At 41.8% G+C, this 25,143-nt stretch overlaps 2 protein-coding genes across 6 annotated transcripts in view; both read left to right on the top strand.

Moving 5' to 3' along the window:
- TMCC3 (transmembrane and coiled-coil domain family 3) overlaps positions 1 to 13,306 on the top strand; it is a 124,557-nt gene extending 111,251 nt beyond the window's left edge. For both annotated transcript variants that reach the window (XM_042889881.1, XM_042889880.1), the window contains exons 2-4: positions 4,062 to 4,960; positions 5,921 to 6,056; positions 8,082 to 13,306. In XM_042889881.1, coding sequence (XP_042745815.1) covers positions 4,062 to 4,960; positions 5,921 to 6,056; positions 8,082 to 8,384 — 1,338 coding nt within the window. In that variant the 3' untranslated portion in view covers positions 8,385 to 13,306. The remainder of the gene's footprint in view (positions 1 to 4,061; positions 4,961 to 5,920; positions 6,057 to 8,081) is intronic.
- Positions 13,307 to 16,666: 3,360 nt separating this feature from the next.
- The window catches only part of CEP83 (centrosomal protein 83), a 47,712-nt gene continuing 39,235 nt past the window's right edge, over positions 16,667 to 25,143 (top strand). For 2 of the 4 annotated variants that reach the window (XM_042889788.1, XM_042889786.1), the window contains exons 1-5: positions 16,847 to 17,054; positions 20,638 to 20,812; positions 21,108 to 21,258; positions 22,011 to 22,103; positions 22,396 to 22,527. In XM_042889788.1, coding sequence (XP_042745722.1) covers positions 16,952 to 17,054; positions 20,638 to 20,812; positions 21,108 to 21,258; positions 22,011 to 22,103; positions 22,396 to 22,527 — 654 coding nt within the window. In that variant the 5' untranslated portion in view covers positions 16,847 to 16,951. Of the gene's footprint in view, positions 16,728 to 16,846; positions 17,055 to 17,124; positions 17,139 to 20,637; positions 20,813 to 21,107; positions 21,259 to 22,010; positions 22,104 to 22,395; positions 22,528 to 25,143 lie in introns of those variants that run through there. The other 2 variants (XM_042889790.1, XM_042889789.1) reach the window with 2 other exon arrangements.

Here is a 25,143-nt window from a genome sequence, read left to right as displayed (position 1 = left end):
TCTAAGCTTTTGCTTAGCTTGCACAGCTGTGGCAGGTGACAAGGCAGTACAACAAATGAACAAAACTAAACCTTTGAACTGAGCCCAGATGAATAAGACTATCATTTGGCATCTTCATGGTTTGCAGTTGTTAGTGACGGGACCCACAGGTGTGTGCTTTCTGCAGTTCCCATCCTCGTGGTGCCCTTTCCCACAGACACCTATGAGTTTAAAATCTTACCCATGACACTGGGGCACGTTGGTCCTTTAGGGCTTGTGGTTTGCTCGGCCTGCCTGTGTGAGCTTTACTTTTGCAGATGGTGAATGAGAAAACCGGTGTATCATCAAAATGCTGATACAATCCTTACCCTTTCCTCTGTGCTTGTGTTTTTAAAGCACTGTTGTGCTCTGAATGCTTCTTCTTGAATGGCAGGTTGCCTTTAACCCACTGCCACTTTCTCCCCGTGTGCTCAAGGGGATGGTTTGGTTGTGGCTCTCCTGTGCCCTTGGTGAATTCTTGGTCCCATCTGAAGATAGGAAAAACTTCTAGCACTTTATTTGGGAATCTCGACTATTCTAAACTTCACAGAATTTAAACTGAGCCTGCAATTGTTTTGCTCATTTCAGAAGTAGATTTACCACATGCTCTACCTTTCCCTGCATGCAAAAGCAATGAGTCTGAGCTGATGTAATCCCTTGACACTCTTGTTTTTCTTTCCCTATTGCTGTTATGACCTTGAGGTTCCAGGAAGGCGCGGGGATGAAGGCAGACCTTGCTGACCGTTGGAAACTCCAGTGAGGGAGAGGACATGAGGGAGAAGGGATCTGATTGGGCTTATATCCAATTATTACAGTGTATTTTTAGAGTATTTTGTACTCAGGAAGTAAACATTCATTGCTGTGTAGAGGTTAGAAATGGACCCACCCATTCTTGGAAGTACGTACAGCTTGTCCTCAGTAATATCAGTGATGGATCTGTCTTGTATATATATGCAAGTCAGTGATTTATTATAGTATGCTGTTGTGCCAAAGCTTATTAAAAAATGTCTTTGGTTGTTTCAGGAAACTATTGTTTTATGCTCAGCTTTTTCTCTTTGCTGTTCAAACCCAGTAAATGCATTTAAAGAAATATCTGCAATATGGGATGCAAATCTTGTATCAAGCAGCTTTTCAGCTGTTTGCCTTGGTTGCTTTTCTTGCCTGTGTTCTGCGTGAATCTATTTTTGTGTAATATAAGTGCATGTTTTAGCTACCATAACAGTATTATGAATATTGCCACTTCAAAAATGGTAACTGTTTTTTCAACTATAGTTATAGATCTAAGACTTGTTCAATAATAATGTTATATTATATGTATATTATGTATATTATATTATTATATTATATGTTATAATGTTATAATGTTTCTGTATCTACAAACAACTTGTATCCCTTTTCAATAATTAAGCACATGGCTCAGTATTAATTATTTTAAGCAAAGTGGTAAAATGCAGAGCTATGAGGCTACAGTATTGGTTTAATCCTTGGAATAGACTCTAAGTCTTAAGTATCACCATTAACCAATATTCTCCTGAAGAAACTGTGAAACCTAGAGCTGTTCAGTTAGCATTGCTTCCGAGCATCCATTTATTTTGGAGGTTAGAAAACGTGACCTTCTACTTCATCTGCTTTTTACCACTGCCAGATCCCAGCTCTGCTAGGGACCCTTTCACATCAGCAATACCATGGTTGGAAAGGCAAGCAGGCTGTTCTAGTTTAATAAATTCACACAGAAGAGGCTTAGCAACAAAATATACTTCTCTACCAGGAGCCTGCCAGTTTCTTGTAAGTTTTTATGAAGATGGAATTTAAAAGCCTCATCAGCTTATGAAGTAAACACGTCACATTAGGTTGGGGTGGGAAGTGTCTTGAGGGCTTTATTAGTTTCTTGTGCAAGTGTTGATGAAGTGCTTTTTATTTGTGAAGTAGATGCTGTTGGCTGTGGCCAGCTTGACATCGTGCTGGTTTCCTGAGAAAGCAATTTGTGGAGGGAAAAAAAAAAAAAGAAACATTATGGAAAGAAGATTGATGGACTTTCAGGCCATTGTAAGCAGTTTGTTTAATAATCATAGAATGGCTTGGATTGGAAGGGACCTCAGAGATCTAGTTCCAGTCCTCCTGCCATGGACAGGGTCACCACTGACTAAATCAGGCACTAGATCTGGCTGCCCAGGGCCCCATCAAACTTGGCCTTGAACATCTCCAAGGATGGGGCATCCACAGCTTCTTTGGGCAGCCTGTGCCAGTGCCTCACATCCCTCTGAATAAAGAATTTCTAATCTGATTTAATTTTCCCTCTTTTAGTTTAAAACCGTTCCCCCTTGTCCTATCACTATCTACGCCCTATTCACCTCCTTATGTTATGTTATCTTGCTGTGATGACTCTGAGCAGTGCAGAAGCAAAACAAAACAAACCCAAAGACAACTAAACCAACCAGCCCCATAGTCCTCGGTAATAAAAGGGTAAGAATATAAAGCAAGAGCAGAGATGGTCTCGTCTCTGAAATGTCCAGGGACAGATCCAATTTTATAGTTGTGTTACTTCCTCCATGTTTGTAACTCATCACAGTGGATGCAGGGTGAGGTTAGCTGTTGTGGTCAATCTGTGCGTGATGCGTGTCCCTCGGTGGGGTACCATGTCTTGTTCCTCAGTCTCTTTTAAGAGCAGTAAAGGAATGCTGGAGCAAATTCCCAGAAGGGTCACTAATACTGCCCAAGGCTGGGAAAACAAGCCTTGCAGCAATGTTTAATAATGGTTTTGGTTTCAAGAAAGTAAGTTGAGTGGTGATGTCCGCATAGGTATGTGTGCAGAAATCTTGCAAAAAGGAATTCCTTGCTAAGTAGTGTGTTGGGAGTCAACCTTTAATGCAGTGTGTCAGGCCTTCTGAAGCAGAGTCATCAAACATTTCATAAATGCATCTTTAAAATGTATGCTTGAATACAGGTTCCTGTTCTGTCTCTGCAATGGTCTTGCCCAAACAACAACCATAACTCTGATGTTAAAGCTCTGAAAACAAATTATGGCCAGAGCCTTTGTTAAGCAGTCTCTTCGGCTAAAGTGTTGCGGCAGCTTGAGTGAAATGCACCTTCTTTGTCAGAGAGGTTTATATGAGAAGATACCAGAGATGAAACTAATCTGGTCAGGCCATTCTTGTCTCACTGGCTCTTCTGTGGCTTTGATTTTATAGGAGGAGATACTCTGTATGTTTTTGATCAGACTATCTTGCCTTTCTTTTAAAAAAGGTGAATAATCCATTGTGCTGATATTGTGACCATGTTGACTAATTGTTTTGGTTACACTGCCTGGGATCGTTGTTAAGGTGTGTGGATCCTACAATTGAGTGAGTGCAGTTTTCTTTCCTGAGTTTCTTTTGGTAAATCCCAACTGGTGAGTTTGATATCAAAACAGATCAAGTTGTTAGACATCTTCATCAAGTGTGGGAAGTCAACTGTGGGCCAGTTCCTTCTCTGCGATGTCTGCACTAAAAGCTAACAGCTGCTTCCTGCTGAAGCATTCTGTACATTTTCAGAAGTGTTCTGCCAGGTGTGCAAAAACTTCTGAGTGTGATGAACTTGAATGGGAGGAGCATTTATCAAAAAGAGGCTTTATCCTGGTAAAATATACTGTTCCCTGTAGAATGAAAGATCTATTTACTGACTCTATCAGTATGTGACCATTTCTATGAGAACAATAGAGCAAGTAACAGTTGTGATCTCTCTGAAGTTCTTAATATTAGTATTTAGGACCTTCTCCTAATCAGGTATTGTTCTAATTTTGTAGTGAACTGTATACGATTTTGAAGAACTGTACTTGCATAATTTTTGCTCTCATTAGTCTTGCTTTTTTTCTTTTTAATGGAGATGAGGCAGTTCCTTGTTCTGTTTTTCAGTCTAGGCAAAATGAGAAAAATGCTTCCAATTTCAATGAAACTTGCTACAGTAAAATACCTTGCATTCTCTACTTGCTATAACTACATGTAGAAACAGAAAGTGGGATTTCAAAAATAAAATTCACGCTGTTTGCCTCTTTTCTCTCTCCTCAGGTGGAAAGACATGACATGAATACTCTCAGTTTGCCACTTAACATTCGCCGTGGAGGCTCTGACACCAATCTGAACTTTGATGTACCAGATGGAGTCCTAGAGTTTCACAAAGTCAAACTCAGCGCAGATAGCTTGAAACAGAAAATCCTGAAGGTTACAGAACAAATCAAAGTCGAACAAACCGCTCGAGATGGAAATGTGGCTGAGTACTTGAAACTGGTAAACAGTGCAGACAAGCAACAGGCTGGACGCATTAAACAAGTCTTTGAGAAAAAGAACCAGAAATCTGCCCACTCCATTGCCCAGCTTCAGAAGAAGTTAGAGCAATACCACAAAAAGCTCAAGGATATTGAACAAAACGGATCTTCCAAAAGTACTAAGGATACTTCCAAAGATAATTTGAAAGATATTCAGCATGGAAAGCCTCGTAACTCTGGGCATGGAACAGAGAGCAACAAATCGAGCGTGCCAGGTGTATCCTTGACACCGCCTGTCTTTGTTTTCAGCAAGTCAAGAGAGTTTGCAAATCTGATCCGAAACAAATTTGGTAGTGCTGACAACATCGCTCATCTCAAAAACACCCTAGAGGAATTTCGGCCAGAAACGAGCTCTAGAACCTATGGGGGCAGTGCCACCATTGTTGCCAAACCAAAATACGTTAGCGATGACGAATGCTCGAGTGGCACCTCTGGCTCGGCAGACAGCAATGGGAATAATTCATTTGGTCCTGCCACAGCTGGTGCCCTGGACAGCCAAGGAAAGCTTTCTATGATTTTGGAGGAACTAAGGGAAATAAAGGAAACTCAGTCCCAATTAGCTGATGACATAGAGAATTTAAAAACACAGTTTAAGAGAGACTATGGCTTTATTTCTCAAATGTTACAGGAGGAAAGATATAGGTATTTTCTTTTAATTGTTCTCTCAAAATGAGTTTTATGGACATAGAAGCTATTTGAAAAATGTGAAGTGTGTGCTTGTGTGTGTGTATGTGATACTTTAGAAGTAAAAGAAAAAAATAATTCCAGCTGATACCTAGTACTAAAATGTTCCACATCTCCCAATAACTGCCTTACTGAAACTGACAGCTGGCTTACAGCTGTGACATCTTTAGTGCTGAGTACCTTGTGCAAACACTTCTCAGGCACAATGCTATCTAGTGGACACAAGGGCACAGTTTACACAGGTGTGGTGTAATTTTAAGTGCTGAAGCACAACCTCCTTTTGCATTTGTTGCTTGTAATTAACTCCTTTCTCACTGTGGGAAGTGAGACGTTCTACAGAGGGTTTGCACCTGCTGTACCTTCGTGCCATTTGTGCCAACGGAAGTATTTGTCTGTTTATGTGCTAAACCAGGTCACAGATTGACAAAAAAGGTTTAGCTTTCTACTAGTTTAGTTGATTTACCATGTAGAGATGTGCCAGAACGGGCTGTATGTGAGCTATAGGACTTTACAGCTGTGACTGAGGGGGGATCCAGGGAAAAGCGTCACTGCTGATGAGTTGTTAGCTGGCTCAAGCTTACTTAAGAAACCACGTTTTATTGTCTTAATGAACAGTGAAAAATATGAAATGTGAATTGGGTAATTTCTGCCACTGCTTTATTGTTATATAATTCACCAATGATATGCAGATATTTGTTCTTTAATATGCACTGCCAGCAAGGAACACTCACAGAAAGCTTTTGTTTGTCGAGTAAGTGCTTGTGAAGTGTTTCCAATAATGCTACTGATTTCTCTAGTGCTTTCTAATGCCAATTAGATGAATCGATAATACTGAGAAGTTCTAAAAATGTGATTGTTTTCTTGATTTAGCATTACTTGAATAGAAGGCACTAAATTTAGACCTTTTTTCTTGAAAAGATATGAAAGATTGGAAGACCAATTAAATGATCTCACTGATCTTCATCAACATGAGACAGCAAACTTGAAACAAGAGCTAGCCAGCATAGAGGAGAAAGTGGCCTATCAGGCATATGAGCGATCACGAGACGTTCAGGTACTTTTTTATGCTTATCAAACTTCTCACATTTTCTGTAAATCTTGTACAGTAAAGCATTTGCATCATTCTATATCCTTACATGTAAAACTGTGAGGAAAGACTTAAGACTTCTATTTTAAGGTGAAACTTCAGCACCTTTCAATTAGTGATACAGTCTCTACTTGTTACGATAGACTCAGAATTTTACCTGTTGGAGTTGAGGATACAATATAGGCAGGCTTGTGGATGAAGAATGGGCAGTGTTCTAATTTCTTGCACCAAAGGAGGAAGGATTTGAGTCTATTCACACTGTCTTAACACAAACCTCTCGCTCAGACTTTCTCCAATATGTAGTTGTATTACAAGACAACGTTTATAATAAATTGAGTTTAAAGTGAGAAGAGAACTGATAGATTTGCAGATTTGTCATTATAATGTAAGAATTTTAACCTGTGGTTACAGCAGCCCCTCTAGTCAAAGTGGTACAGTGTGTTCAAACCAATGTGTTATAGTCTGGTCTGCCTTCAGTCAAAAACCACTAACGTATTCAAGTTTGTCATGAACACTATGTAATTATATACTTCAATATTTACACGCGATATAAGTGTTGGTATAATGCATAATACTTCTATCTGAAGTCTGAGGAAGTGGCGAATGCCTTACTTTTAGGTTCTCATTCACTGATGAATGAGGAATGCTCAATGACTCTCATCGTATAGGCTCAGATGGTGAACAAAAACTGTTCTGTACATGCCTGTGCTCACATCGCTAAGTGTAGCGCAGGCAGCAGGCCAGGAGCAGGAAGATTAGCCTCTTTCCTGGTTGATAAAAGACTGAGAACAATCTTCTGTGTACTAATTCCTACAACTGAGAAAGGAACCTGTCTTTTGTAAATGGCCACATTTTTTGCTGACTCCGGTGACTGACCGGTCTCACAGTAAGCCATGAGAAAATGGATCCAGTCAAAGAGCTAATAGCTCTGCATACAGTGTGTTAGTTGTTTTTTTACATGGAATGTTGGATTGAATCAATTTACTGTGAGATCAGGAGAACACTCCTTCCAGCCCAAGGAAAATGACTGGAGTTTGAGACTGGGAAGGAAGTAGGGATGCTGGAGCATACGTTCTTCCTTCTATGCAGTGTTGAAAGGTTACACCAAGTTGATCCATCTCATGAAACAAGCCTTACACTGTGTCATACGATGGTGCCCAAGTCACAACCCAAGTAAGAAGTGGCATTTAGGCAAGTCAGTGAAGCAGCTGGATGTGTTTACATGAGAAGTTTTGTGTGTGGGTGACTGATTCAGCAGCTGTTTGACTCAAAGACCATTTTTAGTCCACTCCCAAGCAGAAGAGCAGAGTCTACTTTCTTTAGAACAAATTGTGAAGTGGAATATATCATGAGAGAGAGAGAGAATGCTGGACAGGCATCACTACAGATGTCTCCACTGCATGTTGTTCACTTGAGGTGTGGATGAATGAGCCTTGACACTGTGACAGAGTGAGGAATCAGTAAGATGCTGAGAACTCAGGCCTAGCACTGTACTGTTGGTGGCTTTGAGGACAAAAGTATTGTACACCAGAGAGGTGGCCTAAGTCAAATGTTGCACAGTAATTTAATTAGTATCAGAGCAAGCCTTTACTACTGTAATGTTTTCTATAGTCTATGCAAAGAAAATTACTTTGACACTGTTTTAATGCAGTCAGTTGCCGTGGCAACAACTTTCCCAGTACTTTTTCTCATCAGTATATACATGACACGTTATCGTGAGCATTAGAGCTATGATAATTTTTCTCAAGCATGAAAAATGGAAATACGATATTTTGGACAGTGTTGTCAGACTTAATTATGCCCAAATAGGCAGTGATGCATAGAAGTAGATAAATATGTATGTTTACTTTTAAATGAGTTGGTGTTTCATTCAAGTTTTAGCTGTCTATTATAAATGACACTTTCTAATCTAGATGATGGATGATCCTGCTGCTAAAACAAGAAGCGCTGTGTGGAACAGAGCTGCCCTGATTCTTGTTTTTCTATCTCTAGGAAGCCTTGGAAACGTGCCAGACCCGGGTTTCAAAACTGGAGCTCCATCAGCAGGAACAGCAAGCACAGCAAACTGAAACGGTTAATGCCAAAGTGCTCCTGGGGAAATGTATAAATGTTATCTTGGCCTTCATGACTGTCATCTTAGTGTGCGTTTCTACTATTGCAAAGTTCATTGCTCCTATGATGAAGAGCCGTTTTCATATCATCTGCACTTTCTTCGCAGTGACACTGCTGGCAATATTTTGCAAGAACTGGGATCATATCATTTGTGCCATAGAAAGGATGATTATACCAAGATGAAGCTGCTGGTCTAGCTGTTGTTTTTTTTTCTTCCTCTCTGTTTTTAAGTGCTGTGTGTTTACAATTTTTTTTTTGTCAGTTTAAATGTGCAGACTGAATGAAGAAGCTTACAAAGACTCCTGGATCGTAAGGTGTAAATATGTAAATGTGTACTTGTTGGCAGTCAGTAGACTGTTCAGTCAGATTGTGTCAAACTGGGCCGTGTCTGTGATAAGCCGCTATCTTGTGTCAGTCTTCTGCCTTAATCCAACCAGTTGTCCACTCTACAAGCCTGTGACCACAGAAGATGGTGGGATGCTCTGGGAGGGATCCAAGCCACTGCAAGTGTGAGGTGTTCTTTTCACTGGACTGGAGTGCAAGGAGTGTGATCACAAGGAAGCACATCACAGCGTGTATCAGCCCTTTTAGATAAATCATTTTCTCTCTGAATCCAGCTACCAAGATAAGCCAAACTGTACAGTATTAATAATTCTCGTTTCTAAATTAATGGGTAATGATACATGGAGTTTCCAGTTTTCAGGAGCAGCAAAACCTGTGATGCTTCTGCTAGTAACTCTTTGCACAAAGAGTTTATTGCTCAAAAATTAGACCGCTGATGACTAGTGACCACAACTAGCAGTTGTTCTGTTGTCCCTTATCACTCTCAAGAAAAACGTGAATGTGGCACAAAAGCTTACAAAGATGAAGAAATGAATTAAGTAAATCTCCAGGCCACTTCATAAAGGAGTGAGGGAGTAAGTGTAACTCATGGGTATGTTTCCATGCAAAGAAAAGTGCTCACTTGCTTCAGGCACTGAGAAAGGCAACATTTAGATTAGCCTTTGCTAGCTCTGAATTGTTGGGGTTTCTTAGCTGAATGCAGAGCAGATATATAGTGGGACTCTGGCTACAGTGGATTTTTTTTCCCTTATGTCAGATTAAACAGTGCAGAAGAAGCATGAGGGAACTGATCCTTAGGGGAGCAGGGAGTTAAACTTCTGTAAATAGACAAACACTGTGCAGACTCTCTTAACAGACATTCCCAAAAATAATGTATATATCGTACAGTGCCATACTAGGAGACAGGGTTGGGTTTGTTTTCTTACTAGAGATTATTTTGTTTAGGAACTGCAGGAAAAAAAAATCCCCAAAATCCTCTGCTTGGCTCTCAGCCATCGTGTAGAACAAGATCTTTAATAAAAAATAAAATTAACAAACAAACAACAACCAACAGAATGCTCCTCTGCTCTGTATTAAATGGGGGAAAAAAATGTCTCTAGTTATTTGATGTTCAGTGTTACTTACTTTTGAATTAACTGTCATTGCGATTTCTTCTTCAGTTGTGGTATTTGTTATGCCATCTTTACAGAAGGGGTAGAAAGGGAACTACTTGAGTGGGTGCAGTTTGTTTTATTTTTACTCGATCACAATTACTCAATAGGTGGTGTAGAAATTCAGAAATCTTTATTCTGAGGAACAGGGAGGCAGCAGAAGAGCTTTGACATTTCTTGACTGCTGGATTATCAGTGAATATAGTTACCATTTTGTGTCTTCAGGGGCTGAAGAAAGGACAGAATTAACTGCATAGGTAATGATATGACTTGGCATTAAAAAAAAATAAAAAATTAAAGCACTATAAAGGTCATTAAAAAATTCTTTGTATGTGCCACAGCTCAAGGAAGGATGGTACCTGGCCTGCAGGCACTGGTAGCAGATCAGATCAGGCACACCCGTGTTCATAACCGGGCTTTGTCCAATCTTCTGAGGAAGGTGGAGTGGAAAGCAGAAGTCCTGCTGCAAGTGGCATCACATCATAAAGCCCAAATGTACCAATGGCCTCTGCTGTGGATGGAAAAATTATTAGATACATTCTTCCTCTTTGTTTTTTTTTTTTCCTCTTTGCCTTTACCTCTCTATTCCCTGCAGAGGAGCATGACAGTTGTGTTATGCATAAACCTTCTTTGCCTTAATTGCTGCACATGCTCCTGCTGCTGCTTGGTGCAGGAAGGCCTTTCTTCCCACTTCTATTAACTCATTTTGGCACAGTGCACAGCAGCAAGCCTGCAGCCCCCCTTCCAAGTATCTGCTCTTGGCCTCCTTTCTCAGCCAGCTGATTAACTGAGATTGCCTCCACTGATACAGCTCATAAACTTATCTTCACAGGGAAGTCTGTTTACAATTCTAAAAAGATTAAAAAGAGGGGGAAAAAATGATGCTCTTTTCTGGCCCTTACATCACAAGAGAGGATTTCCCTTGGTTTCTTTTTATGCCCTTTTGATGTATGTGAGACTTCTTTGGTCTTTTCTACTCTTTCAATATAATTTGTTCCCATCTTCATTTTTAAAAAGGCAAATAGTATATTTTTAATTTGTACTTTTCATTTCTTTAGATAATGCACGTGCTTCTAGTCAGAGTCCATTGCTTTCTGAAGCCACTTGCTAAATTACAAATAATCCCTGTGACTCTTTGTTCTCATTTCCCCAGACCACAAGCATCTCCATTTGTTAAAAAAAAAAATAAAATAATAATAATAAAAAAAAAATTACAACCCCCCCAACAACAAAAACATGAGAATGCTGGAGGTGATCATCAGAAATGCATGAGTCTTGATGATGGTGCTCTTCTGCCTTCCTTATTATAACCTTCTGCCTTCTGGTTGGGCTGTTCAAGAAATCACTATCCAGCATTTTGTCATATGGGTTCAGAAGAGTACATGCAGAAGAAAGGGATACCGTGCATAGTTAATTTTACTTAAAAACTTCTTTGCCTGATGCACAATTAGATGTTTCGACAGATGAAACTCCCCGTGCTGGTATATGTAGTTAAAAATGAAACATCAGGTAGTCATCATGTCTTGCAACAAAGGCAGTTGGTACATCCCGAGGATGCGAAGGTTTTCTGCTCCAAGGTCAGCCCGTTACATCACTGGAAGATGTCCTCAGTGCAAAATGAAGGTAGAACATAAAATCAAAGGGCCTATGAAAGATTGCTCGCTATCCTGATAAAGTATCTGGGGCCAAATTGGAAACAGAAGGGCCTTGCATTTCTGTATTAGCTTTTATCTGACAGGGGATGCAGAAAAAGCTGTAAGCTCTGAGTAATGTTACTTACAGAAATTAAACAACCCTAATGGATAAACGGGCACAGCACTTCTCTGGGTTATTTCCCTGCTGTATTTAAATTGCTGGGCGATCTGACATGCATCAAGAAATTAAGCAAGATGTGAAGGGCAAAAGACAGGCTGCAGTGCGAGGAGCTCTGCCAAGCTAGTTTCCACCTGAAACCTGCAGGCCTCCCCTCCTGCCTTCACCTGTTTCTTACCTTTTGCTGACATGGGTGTGTGTTGCAGAGAGAAGCTCGTTTAACTTCTCAATCAACTGACCGTGTTCTGTCAGGGCATCGTGAGCTTTTCTGTTCTCCTACAACACATTAAATGTCATTCTTAGTATACCTACTGCACTTACTCATTGTCAGTCTCTAATAACTCCCACTCTACAAAAAATTGCCAGTGTCTTTTCTGCCTGGTGCTGCCTGGTAGTCAATTATTTCAGTTCTCTTTGATGTTGTTCTCTAAATGAAATGTCTTTAAGTTAATTTTTAATGCCTGTCCTTATGGTTTAATTTCAAAACACCTGTGTTATGCTGTGTCTCTCCTGCAGAACCATTGCACATGGACCTGGCACCTGCTGCGTATGAAGGATCTTTAAAAGCCAGTGTTTTTCTTTGAACAAAACCACAAACGTTTATCTGGGGACTAGAAATAGAATAGGTGAAGCCAAATTGCTGCAGCAAAGATACAATGACTGGAAGTTGAAGCTGGGTAAATCCAATGTAAACATAGTTTAGCGATCATTAAGAGTTACGAGCTAATTGTTAGCTACAGAATAACTCAGACAAGAACTCAAACATTTTAAGGTCAAGTTGAATGGTGTTGTTCAAGGAGGAATCAGTCCAGGCTTATGCTTGATCCAAAGTCAACTACATTAACAAAAGTAGTGCTTTCTGGAGTTAAAATTGATGAACAAGAGATAATCTGGGAAAACAAAACAAAACAGAAGTTTGTGGTTCATCCAGCTGGTAGGGGATTTTGGAAGCCATCTCTACTGTGATACAGATATATTAACTTGGGATTCAATGGTGCAGCAGAAGGTAAACACAGATTAATGTATTTAAACACTTTAATTTGGATAACATAATCACTTCTGAAAGTCCAGCTAGGAACTACAATCAGGCAAGTTTACTCTCCTCTTTTTTAATCAAGCAAATATTTGTCAATTGTTTTTTTTTGTGTTTTTATTTTTTTAGTGATGACAGTAGTCATGCCAAAATTTGGCCTTTAATTATATTGCTCCCATTTAAAAGGCAACAGTTGATAAGAGCCTTGTTTTCAAATGAATGAATGAAAGTTTGAATGGTCTCTGATGCTGGATAGAATCCAGGAGAAAGAATCAGACCATTTCACATTACAGCAATGAAAGACTAGGAAAATTCCAACATTAGTTAATGGAATTGTATATTGTCCCTAAAAAAAAAAAAAAAAAGTGGAGTTGATGCTGTATGTAAAGACTGCATGAGGACTGCCAGGATGATCTTGTACAGCTGATTTGCTTTATGCATAGCATATGAAGTTGCACTGTTGTTGGAAAGTTTTGCACAAAGCCTCATTCCTTTCCTTTTTTTTCTCTTTCCTTCACCAACACCCCCAAGAAAGCTTGGCCTGTTAATCTTAACCTGTACCAGAAATTGTCTGTTTTAATTGACTAGAGTTAATTGTCTCAATGTGCAGTCTCCAATGTTTCTCATAGCGTACTCACTTTATGCTCCACAGTGGAAAGATGCAACTATAAAAACGTAATTTTTGTACATTTTGTTGTGTAGTCATGACTGCCTCTAAGGTGCCACTGACTTTTTTTTTTTAATAAAACATATTTACATTTATTTGATGATGGAAGTTGTCTCTTAAACTTACTGTCTGATCACTCTGCCTCATATTGATTTCTCTTTGTCAGTAGCAGTGCTAGTGAACTGAAAGAAAGCTTTAAAGTACTGAAGAATCTGAGCATTGTGCTCTCTTGCAGTTCTGATCCAACTGATTATTTGAATTGTATTTACATCTGTGCCATAGTAGATCTGTAAACATCACAGGAGATATCATCCTGCTATTCTCAGAGCTTGTGTGAATCTGTTCTGCAAATATGATGTTATTGTGCCAAGCAGCTGGACTCACTTTGGATTACTTTTTTTGGAAAACAGAATTTGAAACCAAAGCCAAATTTTTTACGCTATTGTCAGAAATCTTGGTCATGTGCCGCAAAATCTAATATGTGATGCGCCTAATAGCAAATGTCGCTGACATGAAGCAAAGCATTTATATTTCCTTTTCACAAAGCAGAGTTTCTGTCATCTGGCACTGGCAGCCAGTAGCAGTGATCTTATTTTTACACCCTAAATGGAGAAGGAATAGTGCAGTAACAGTGTTTTGCTTTGGGCTCATGCTGTACTTCCTATAGCTTTCTATTCCTCCCATTCAGTTGCTCCTAGGTCTTGTCATGCTGAGTCTCATGCAGATGCCTGGAACTCAACTTCTATATTAAGACTAACTCAATTCACAAACAGCAGGGTCCACCCCAGCTGCTAATAACTTCTGCCCTTTTCTGAGATGAGCTGAACAACCCCTGCTAACACGCCAACAAACTAGTCATAAAAACAGCGTCTCACTCATCATCTGCTCTGAGCTGCTCGTTTCTTAGGTTTTGAAGAGTGCATAGCACACTCTGGCCAAGTGTTTTCACAGAATCACAGAATATCCTGAGTTGGAAGGGACCCACAAGGACAACTGAGTCCAACTCTGGACTCCACATAGGACCACCCAAAAACAAACCCTGTGTCTGAGACTGTTGTCCAAACACTCCTTGAAATGCAGGAGCTTGGAGCCACAGCCACTGCCCTGGGGATTTTGTGCCAGTGCCCACCACCTGCTGGTGAAGAACCTCTTCCAAACCCCCAACCTGACCACAACCTGGCCCAGCTCCATGCCATTCCCTTGGGCTCAGAGAGCAGAGCTCAGCGCTGCCCCTCCGCTCCCTGCAAGCGGCTGCAGCTGCCATGAGGCCTCCCCTTAGCTCCTCTGCTCTGGGCTGAGCAAACCAGGGCCCTCAGGTTGCTCTCAGGTTCTTCACCATCTTTGTAGCCTTCCTTTCGATATTCTCTAATAGTTTTATGTCCTTCTGATACCGTGGTGCCCAAACCTGCACCCAGTGCACCCCAGAGCCAGGGCTGCCCCATCATAGGTACACTCTTCATCATGCAGATGGGGGCCACCCTCCAATTTGTCAAGATCTTGGTGCAAAGCCTCTCTGCCCTCAAGGGAGTCAACACTCCTCCCAATTTAGCATCATCTACAAATTTAGTTAATATAACTTTCAGATCTTTATTGGAGTAATCGATGAAAACATTAAAGAGAACTGGTTCAAAAATAGAGCCCTGTGGAATCCCATTAGTGCCACCTAGGGCAACTCTCAGGCCATAGCCTCCCCTTGCCCAACACAGCCATGTTTTGGTTCTCATGGGACATTCGTAGGGTCACATTGCCATGGCTTGGTCACAAGCCACCTCCTGACAAATACAACCACTATAAATAAACCACTGTCAAAGTAGCGACTGACAACAGAACACCAGTCTCTACCCAACTTGTGCAATTATCTGACACAAGGAACAATTTAAAGTCCCTTCCCACCTAGTGCAGGCCGTTGTGGAGGAGGATGGATGCTCCTCCACCGAAGAAGTTTCTGCTTCAGAGGAGCAGCAGTGAATCACAGCCAATGGATGTTGATCCACCTGATGGTGACGCTGAGCCCTTGGAGGTTGACCTACCAACGGAGGTGGTGGAGTCGCCGTCCCTGGCAGTGTTCAAGAGGCACCTGGATGAGGAGCTACGAGATATGGTTTAGTAGCTTGTGGTACTAATAGGAATGGGAGGGTGGTTGGACTAGATGATCTTGCAGGTCGTTTCCATCCTTGCGATTCTATGATTCTGTGGAGGTGGATTCACCTCCACCAGGGCTGGGCAAGCACTATATCATCATGCTTGCCTGGAGACAGTGCTTGATAAAGGAGGAGTTTACATTTGAAGCAGTCGTGAGCGCTTGCATGATCGTTCGCATGAAGTCCCATCCACCTACTACATGTATGTAAATTAGGAAAAAAGTCTCTTTCAGTTAGTGTGGCTAGAACTGAGCCAATTGAATGGGAATGGAAGTGCAGTCAGATCTGAAGCCTGTAACATACAAGTACAGTATGCTCAGATGTGAAATCTCCCATAGACCAATAAATTCCACCTGCAGTTTTTCTCTGATGAGTACAATTTTAGTAATTTGGCACTAATCTGGAAAACATCCCTTTCTGTCACAGCTGTAGAAGGGAAGGAAGCAGACAATCAGTGCTGTATAAGCGAGATACAGCCTATGTACATGCTGGTAGAACACTAGAGAGAACACTAGAGAGTGGTCAGCAGTCCTGTACAACACATCTGACTGAGTAATGGTTTCATAAGTTGCCTCACAGTTTCTATTTATTGTGGTCTTATGTGCTAGCATATACTCTGTGCTACTGCATGCTAAAAATTATATTCAGGTCCTAATGAGCTTCACAGTAAAAAGTGCTCTGTTTAAGGACAGACTCTTATCACAGCACTATGGCATTTAAAAGTGATTTCATCTTCCGGTTTTGCAAGGCCAAAGGTGGCATTTTTTCAGGCAGCTTACACCAAGCCAAGTACAACTCAGCTGTCCAACACGTCGGTTGTTGGATTACCATGAGCTGCTCAGTTACAGGTATCTCTGCTGTTGCAGGAGACGACGATGACATTCGCATGCTGCCAGCAGTACCGCCAGGCAAACGCCTAGAGGAGATCTCTACTTTGAGTCAAGCTTTCCCAGTGCTGATACCAGCTGGTTGCCTAGAAAACAGCTATCGTTGTCGGGCATCTTCTGGCTGTAACCCCCTTTAGACACGGCTAAATGAAGTACGGCGTTCATTCGCCTCGCAGCACAGAAGCGGGCAGCAGTGCCGCGGTACCGGCAACCCGCTGCCAACCCGCCAGCCCAGCCCGCCTCAGCGCTGCCGCCCGTCCCCCCGGAGGGAGGGCCGTAGAGGCGCCACGGGGCCATTCCCGCCCGCAGCCACCTCCACCGCGTGTAGGCGGTGCCAGGGCCGACGGCGCAGGCGCAAACGGGAGAGGGGAGGCAGCGTGAGCCCGTTACCCTGGCAACGCCGCGCCGCCCCGCCCCCTCGCCGCGGCCCGTCCCGGTGCTCCCAGGATACCCTGCGGGGCCGCGGCGGGCGGCGGCGCGAGCGGGCGGCAAGGTGAGGCGAGGCGGGGCGCGGCGCCATTTTTAAATTCCTGGCGGCGGCGGCCGGGCGGGTTGGGCGTGGGGGGTTTGTTGAGGGGCTGGAGGGGGTTTTCTGCTTGGCGTTCCGCTGTGCGGCGTGCACTCAGCCCTCCCAGGCCTTGCTCTGTTCGTCCGGGAGCGTCGTTCCCGTGCAGGGGTCTGTAAAGCGGGGAGAAGCAGACGACGCGTCTCAGAGAGATGTTGTCTCGGTCTCGTGTCCTGTGTGGGGCTGGCGGGGCTGCAACTTGCCTAGGCTCCGAAGTTCAGGGGCAGAAGAGTGCCAGACTTCCGTGTTTCCCAAGTAATGCACAGCTTTGTGTTAATTTTCGTTCCCTGTGGTGTTGGTGGGAAGTCTGTTCCCTGCTGTGCTGCAGAGGCATGTCAGGTAGGGCTAATGTAACCTAACTTTATCTGGAAACCAAGGCTGTGATAGCACGAGCATCCAAACTAGCGATGCAGCTGCTCTCTGTGTCTGAAAAGAGAAAGTCTTGTCCCTCCTTCTGCCTCCTTATTTGGCTCTCTGTTCCTTCATGCCAGCCAGTACCAGCTGCCTGCTCGCACCGATTCTGCAGCTGGCTGGGTTGTGCCGTGAGCTAACGTGACTCGTTGACCTCACCAAACAAAACGGCTGTTTTCTGCTTGTCAGAGCTTATTGGCTTCTCGAGTTAAATCGAAGGGTCTGATGGATGTCAGATCTGGGAGTGAGGCTGGAGAAAGCAGGAGGGTAATGCAGAACAAAATGAACCTCCCCACACACACCTTGAAAAAGAAAATGATGCAGCATTTAAAGTAATATAGCTCAAAAGATCTTATGGAAGATGTCCTTTCGTGATGTGTGGATTTAAAGGGTAGAGAGGTGAAGTAGGTCATTAAGCATGAAGACCTTCTTTCTGTATGAAGATAATAACCGGAGAAGAAAGGCAGAACAAAGATGGTTCTAGGAAATGTAGCTCATTTAAGCTCACTTAGCTTCATTTTCTACCAAAAATATAACTGAAGCTTCAGGACTTTGCACCAATACTTTTCTGTATGTACCTGCACAATGTGATGTTAAGATTTTCTAGTGTGGATTTGGGCAGCTGACAAAAGCTTACAGTTCTGTAGCAGGGTAAAATTTGACGGATGTACAAATAATGTTATATACATTGGGGTTTTAGTTTCTTTAAAGTGTATTTTATGTTTCTCTACTTTTCAAACAGGTCTTCATGGGAGGCAGGAATTTTAACTATCATTCTTGGAAAGTGTTTTTCAAAAATAGCATGGGTGGTCTTGGGCAAGTTTGAAGGTGTTTATGTCTAAGCATCAGCCGATGTAGCTGAGATAGTGCCACTGGCACAGAAAAGATTCATGTCAGTAGTTGAGTATTAGCAGCCCTATCAGTAATTATTGGTTGACCTCAAGTTGCACCAGGGTAAGTTTAGGTTGGAGATCAGGGAAAACTTTACAGAAAGGGTTGTTAAGCACTGGAATGGGCTTCCCGGGGAGGTGGTTGAGTCACCATCCCTGGATGTGTTTAAAACCCGTTTGGATGTGGTGCTCAGGGATGTGATTTCGTGGAGGGTTCTTAGTTAGGGTAGTATGGTTAGGTTTGGTTGGACTCGATGATCTTTAAGGTCTTTTCCAACCTGAGTGATTCTATGATTCTACTTTGTTTTGAAAGAAAAAAAAAAAAGTAAGAAAGCGAGATGTTTACATGTTGCAAATTGCTGTCAATGGTTTCAGGGAAAGGGACTTCGGGAAATCTATCACTGCGGATTGCAAGTCGCGAAGTTTGCCACTAGATGTCCCTGCAAGCTAAAATAGCTTTGTTGCCTTTAGAGCATCCAGTTTGGGTTTTTTGAGGGTATGAAATGGTTTTGTGCGCTGTGTTTTTTCCCTTTTCTTCTTTCCTGTTTTGTTCTACTTGCAGCCTTTAGGCAGATGAATGCATAACTGCATGTGTGTTGCTTTCTAATCTTTGGAGTTTCTGATAGTAGTGAAAGCTGTGAGTGCGTGTGAAGGCTTGGAACTGAAAGAGCAAAGGCCCGCGTTTCCATTTCTCTCTTTCTTTTAGTCAGAAAACTTCATGGTTTTGTGGTGATGTTGAATTTGTATCTGTTATACAGCTCCAGAAGCACTTCTTGTGCATGTGAGCCGTAGGGTCCAGGCCCAAGTCCTGTGCACGTAGTTCTACAGGTTGGTGTACAGTTGCACATTTACATTTGGTACTGCAGCTTATGGAACCAGAGATCTGAGATGAAGAGGAGTACTGTTGTTTGCTTTTTTATGGCGGTCACGATTAACCTTGTTGATATGCTTAGAAATTCTGAGGAGCATGCTGCCTGGAGTTCTCTTTGTCCTCTCACGTAGCTTATTGTCCTTAGGGTTTCTGGGCAGATTTTCCCACGTGGCTGCTGCTTGAACAATAGCAAATGCCACAATATTGAGTCTGAAAATGGCTACTGTGCTTTGTTTCTCAACAACCAACAAAAGCCAGGAATGAAAAACAGATCCTAGTTTGATTAGAAGGTTCTTCAGAATTTATTCTGTTCATGTACGAAACGTGCAGTGTATGCATATAGGGCAGCCATTGAGGAGAACATTCTTTATTCCAATTTCCTCCTCCTTATCCTCAGCAGATTTGGGCAGAGCAGAATGAAAGCAATTGCTGTTGTCATCGTGTGCTGGTACTGGAACACTGGTAGACTTTGCTGTCACCTTTTCCCATATAATGACAGAGGAAGAAATTAAGCACTAATGCATGTTTCTTTTCCTATCTGGCAGATAATTTTCATCTAGTTTGTAGTTTGGGGCTTTCTAGAATGAAATGCTGAGCATTTAAGGTAGGCCTGTGCAAGATCTGGGGACTAGAATGCAGGAGAACGTGATGTGTCCAGCTCCAAATGTGAAGAAGGTGAGGAACTTGCTGATGCTGGAGAAGTAAGCTGTTTTGTTCGCACTGCCACGAAGGCACCAGTCACTTATGCTGAAAGCTAAAATGGCAGAGCAGTTGTTTTAAATCTTGTAACTTCCTAAAATTCACCTCCCTCCCCAGATCCTCTAGAAGCTGCAGCAGTGATCAGGCTAAGGCAATATCTTGCTCAATATCAAAAAGAATTGGGGAGGTATATTATAATACTTCCTCGTTTCTCAGCATCTGGTGATTTGCAGCTTTCTCACATCCCCCTGAGATTGTCATATTTAGCAAAACTCTCGCTGGAAAGTTCACAAAAACCCACCACATGAATTCAAAAATGAGGAAGTGACACGTGTTGGTGATACGTGTTGGAGCTGAACTTTGGGTAGTCTGGAAGGTGGACGGCCATGAAATCATCCCTCTTTTCCAGAAAGGACTTGGTAGGACCTCAGCAGTGGGGGTCGTCCCTGTTCTTCCAGCTGATGTGCTGGTGTGCTGAGCAGCGTGATGTAGTTAGGTAGTGAGAAAGACTGTGACTAGGATAAGCAAAAGCTGTTTGTGTCTGATGTCTGTGTCCTCTCCTTGAACCAAAGTTAGCAGGACAAAATGAACTCCACGCTTGGATTCTCAGCATACAGAATAAATAAAAAAAGCATTTTATATGGTCTGGCACTGGCAAGATGCTTGTGCTTGTTTTGTACTGACTCAAATAATCTCCTCCTAACTTAATTATTTGTCCCTGAGAGAGTACGAGCAGGGAAGAGCTGCCTTTTCAGCAGGAGATTTCTGATATGAGTTACAGCAGAGCCAGGATTCTTCTGTATTGAAAGCAAAAATGGCATGTGAAGCCTTTGAGCAGAGTGTCCTTGATTGCTAATTGCATCTGCTTCTATTTCTGCCAGGTCACCCTGCCTTCTGGGATGGCAGCCAAAAAAGTGCATGTTGGTGTACCTTTGTTATAAGTTAATTTTTTACTTTGTCCTCTCAGTAGCCATCGTGAATGGGCATCACAAAATGGATACTTTGGGCAGCCTCCTTCCTCCCGTGGTTGGAAATGGTGATGCGGCCAATTCCCAAGAGTTGCAAAAACTTCTGATTGATGAAAAAATGCGCTGTGAACACCATAAAGCAAATTATCAAACTATAAAGGCAGAACATTTAAGGTACGTGAATTTAAGTAGGTTTCTTCATTTGAAATGTTAAAAGATGGAGCTCCGTGCTGGGTGGAAGGGGTTTTGTGTGTGTTGGCTATTTCTCTACTTAAGGACATTTTTGAGTATTGGTTACTGCAGAAAATTCAAAATTCCTTAAGGCATTATAGGTGTGAAATAAGTTTTCAATATATTCCAGGAAAAGGATATTAAAAGCTTAATTCAATCTTGATATTTTAATTTTTGTTTCTGAAGATGAGCTTTAATTTGGAGGGCAGCTATGAAAGAAACTTGTTTTCTCTCACAGATTACAGGAAGAGTATACAAAATCCCAAGATGAACTGAAGCGGTTGCTGGTTGAAAAGCAGGCTGTACATGACAAATTCCAGCTGCTTCTTGCAGAATACAGAGAGGAGTTGCTGGGTAAAACACAAGAGTTGGAAAAACTGAAGATGCAGGTGAGATAATTTACTGGCAGAGCTTAATATGGACTTGAATCGTGTAACAGGGCCATATTTTAGTTCTGTTTGTAACATGCATATACTTGGCTTGGATCTATTGCAGGTATCTTGAAACACAGTCAGTCTGAATATATTTCTTCCTTAGTGTGACTGTGGCATGAGGTTACTGTTTTGTTTTTTAACAAAATCTTCCAAATTCTTTTATCATGTACTGCATTAATAGTGAGACCCTCAGTCTGAGCCTCAGTCTCTGTCCTTGTGTGTCCTGATATGAGGACAATCATCTGCTCTGGGGATTACCAGAGTAGATACTCGTTTCTCTTCTCGATGGCAACTTTCCTCATCATGAAAGCAACCAAACAACACCAAAAACATTTAAGTCCAGTTGCATGACATTTTCTATAGTTACTTGTTTCCTTAAACCAATGTGAGGCAGTTCCTAGGAAACAAATACAGCATCCAACAGAGGATCCCCAGACACTGACTGACATTTGTACTGCTTCTTCTAGTGAATGCTGACATTTAAAATCTGTTATCTTCCCAGAATATTTTTAGTTCATTAATATTATATTTCTTTGCTTCTGTAACTACAGTTTGAAAAATTCCTTAGAAAAACAGAAAATTAAGCAGAACTTAGAAGACTTTAGAACTTAACTTAAAATACTGGAGCCTTACTTAAAATACTTTATTTATGGATATTTGGGCTGTCACAACTACATAAACGAATATGAATACCTTTCTGTCTGAAGGTGCTAACTCCTCAAAAATTAGAGCTGCTAAGAGCACAAATACAACAGGAATTGGAATCTCCAATGACAGAACGTTATCGGAAACTAGAAAATGTAAGTAGCAAGTATTTAATCTTGTTTCTTTTAGAGTGGTGGCTACCCATTTGTAACTGCTCCTAAAAACCTTAGGAAACTGAAACTGAAGGGCAGTCAGTGTGTGCAACTTTGCTTTGCCTGGTATTGTTCAGTACTGCTGCCCCAGGTGGTGAAGGCTGAAGCCCTAGGATAAGGAGGGATCTGTTCCTACACAAAAGCCCTTATGAAACGACTGAAGCGTTGCATGGACGTTTGAAGCTGGAGGTAAAATTGCCAACTCCATACCGAATGTTTCATTTGTCTGATTTAGGAAATGGAAAAATACAGAACAGAATATAACAAACTTCGGTATGAGCATACTTTCCTGAAGTCGGAATTTGAGCATCAAAAAGAAGAACATGAACATGTTTTAGAGGAGGAGAAAATAAAATATGAGGCAGAGGTACGTGATATTACTTTAGCTTAAACTGTATCTGATAAAGCTGTGTGAATGCTGTGAGTGTTGGTGCTTTGGTGGGTTGTCAGATTGACATAATTTCATAATGTAGTATTTGTTTCTGCTCTCATAATTCTCAAAACACTTTCATGGCTTAGCCTCAGGCTGTCTCTGTAGGCTTATTCAGCCATGTGTTGCAGTATCATACGTGCTACCACAACAGTAGACTTGCCTTCTGATGAATGTCAACTAGTAGCTCTGCTTACATGCTTTTTGGAAATCACATTCCTGATAGGAGATGAGATGTTATGCTAACCTGAAATTAATAAGTTATGTGAGCAACTGGTAAAAAAAAATAATTGAAATTATGTGGTAAAGGCGGTAACTAATGAAAAAAGTTCAGAAGATATTGTTGCTACCAGGCAAGGGCACGTGTCTTGAAACTAGGTTGGATTATGACAGTAGTGGTAAGAATGATACTGACAGGATACTCAAAGCTTTGGTAACTTGATTTCAGTTGTGCCAACTCCTGAATAAGCAATCCACAGTTTGTTTGTATCAGAACTGGACTTTCAAAAGTGTAGCTAAATAAATTGGCATCTTATTCATCTCTTAAATACATGCAGCAGCGTAAATGAGTGTTGTACATGTCATTAGCATATTCATTTGAGTATTTGTCTGGGAGCGTATCAGGAGATGCCAGATTTGGATGCATTAGTCCAAACATGAGGCATAAATCAAAGGCAATCATTGCTTTCAAAATCAGTCCAAATTCAGAAATGAAAAGCATTAAAAACAGAACATTTGTCCTTCCCAGAGCTAACTGCACATGCTGCTTTACAGCCTGCCTGTCTTATGGGCTTGTTGAGTTTGTGCTAATGCTGCAACTAATTAGCGCTCCTAAAGAGAATGGAATTACCTTGAGCCCAGGGCAAAGTGTAGTCTAGTTTTTTTCTCATATTTTGAACCTTTTTAACCTTCCACATTATTTATTGCAAGGCGGCTACAAAAACATCCTAATTCCTTAGTGCTTCCTCAGGCATGTCATGCAGTAAGACTTGAATTTTCTCATGACAGGGATTTCGATGGCAGCCGCTGCAGATTTTGGCTTTGCTCTGTAGAAATCACTGATGGAACTTCTAACAGTGCTGCTGCCGAGCAGGGTTTGGAATATTGTGCCTTCAAATATGGGGAAAGCTCTGTCAGCTTACTTTCTGACTCTTTTGCCCCTGTCTTCACAGTACATTTAGTCCATGTAGCTTATTTTGGAATCTATGTGTATACATTTCTTACAGTCTCAAGATGAGTTTGTATCTATTTGTACTGCCTTGGAAGCTTGCTTTGTTTTCTGACTGGCCAAGTCACCTTGACTGTCTTCAGTTACTGTGTGCTTGAGCTATACTGTGGTTACAGAATTATAGAATCATATGGTAGGTTGGAAGAGACCTCCTTCTAGTTTAGCCTAACCCCCTGCTTAAATGATAAGGTGTAATGAGATTGGGTTGCTCAGCACCAGGCTCAGTTGAGTCTTGAATATCTGTGAGGATGGAGACTCACAGCCTTTCTGGGCAAAGTATTCCAATATTCAACCACCTTCATGGTGAACATTTCTTCCTATCATCTACTTGAAATTTTTCATATTCCATCTTGTATTTGTTGCCTCTCTTCCTATCACCACGCACCTCTGAGAAGGTTCTAGATCCATCTTCTCTATCTCTTCTTGGAGGATCACTGTAGCAAACAGTAGTTATTCCAGACCCTTTCTTATCCAAGCTGAACAGGCCCAGTTCTCTCAGCCTGTCTTCATGTCATGCTCCCAGCATTCTCGGTGTCCTACCACTGGATTTATTCAATGTGTCAATATTCAAGCACCAGGCACAGTATGCCAGCTGAGGTCCTACAAGAGCTGGAAGGAGGAAGAGAATCATTTCCCTGGATCTGCTGGCTGTCTTTTTGCCAGATCACCAGTTGCAGTTGGTTATCTTTGCTGCAAGGCCACTCTGACTGAATACTACACTTGTCTGCCGACTCGTACTCTAGCTGTTGGCCAGGATACCCAGATTCCTTTCTGTGCAGCAGTAGCTCTTCCACCTACTTCTTCATATACTTGTTCAGCCTGTATCTCACCAATTTGGTGAGACCTAGTGTGCTTTCTTAGTCTGCAGTGCCAGGCATCTCTTCCTAGAAGGAAGTAAGTCAAGCATGTTTTGCCTTTGATAAGCTCTGCATTCCATCATCTTGTCATTTCCAGATGCGTGGATAAACTTCTGAGAGGGTTTGCTTTGTAACCTTCCCAGAGGCAGATGTGAGGCTGACCATCCTGCAGTTACCTGGATCTTCCTTCTTGACTGGTTTGCCCCCCTAATCATGGCTTTGCCATCTGCCTCTTTCCAGTCTTCGGGAACCTTTTCTGATTGCCACTGTTTCTCAAAGATTCATTCCAAGGACTCCTGTATCCAGTGCTTTATGTGATCCCCAACTTCCTCCTCTCCTGTAGCTGCTGATTTACTTCCACCTATTGCTAGGCAGTTTAGGAACATCTGAGCATGAGCCTTATTGGTGAAAACTGAATCACAAAAAGGCATTGACTGCTGTGTCTGTGAATTGTTCTAATATAAATGT

Source organism: Lagopus leucura, unplaced genomic scaffold (assembly GCF_019238085.1).
Source record: "Lagopus leucura isolate 7727_CA_CO unplaced genomic scaffold, USGS_WTPT01 Super-Scaffold_100159, whole genome shotgun sequence".
NCBI classification, from domain to species: Eukaryota; Metazoa; Chordata; class Aves; order Galliformes; family Phasianidae; genus Lagopus; species Lagopus leucura.
This window is presented reverse-complemented; position numbering and strand designations above follow the sequence as displayed.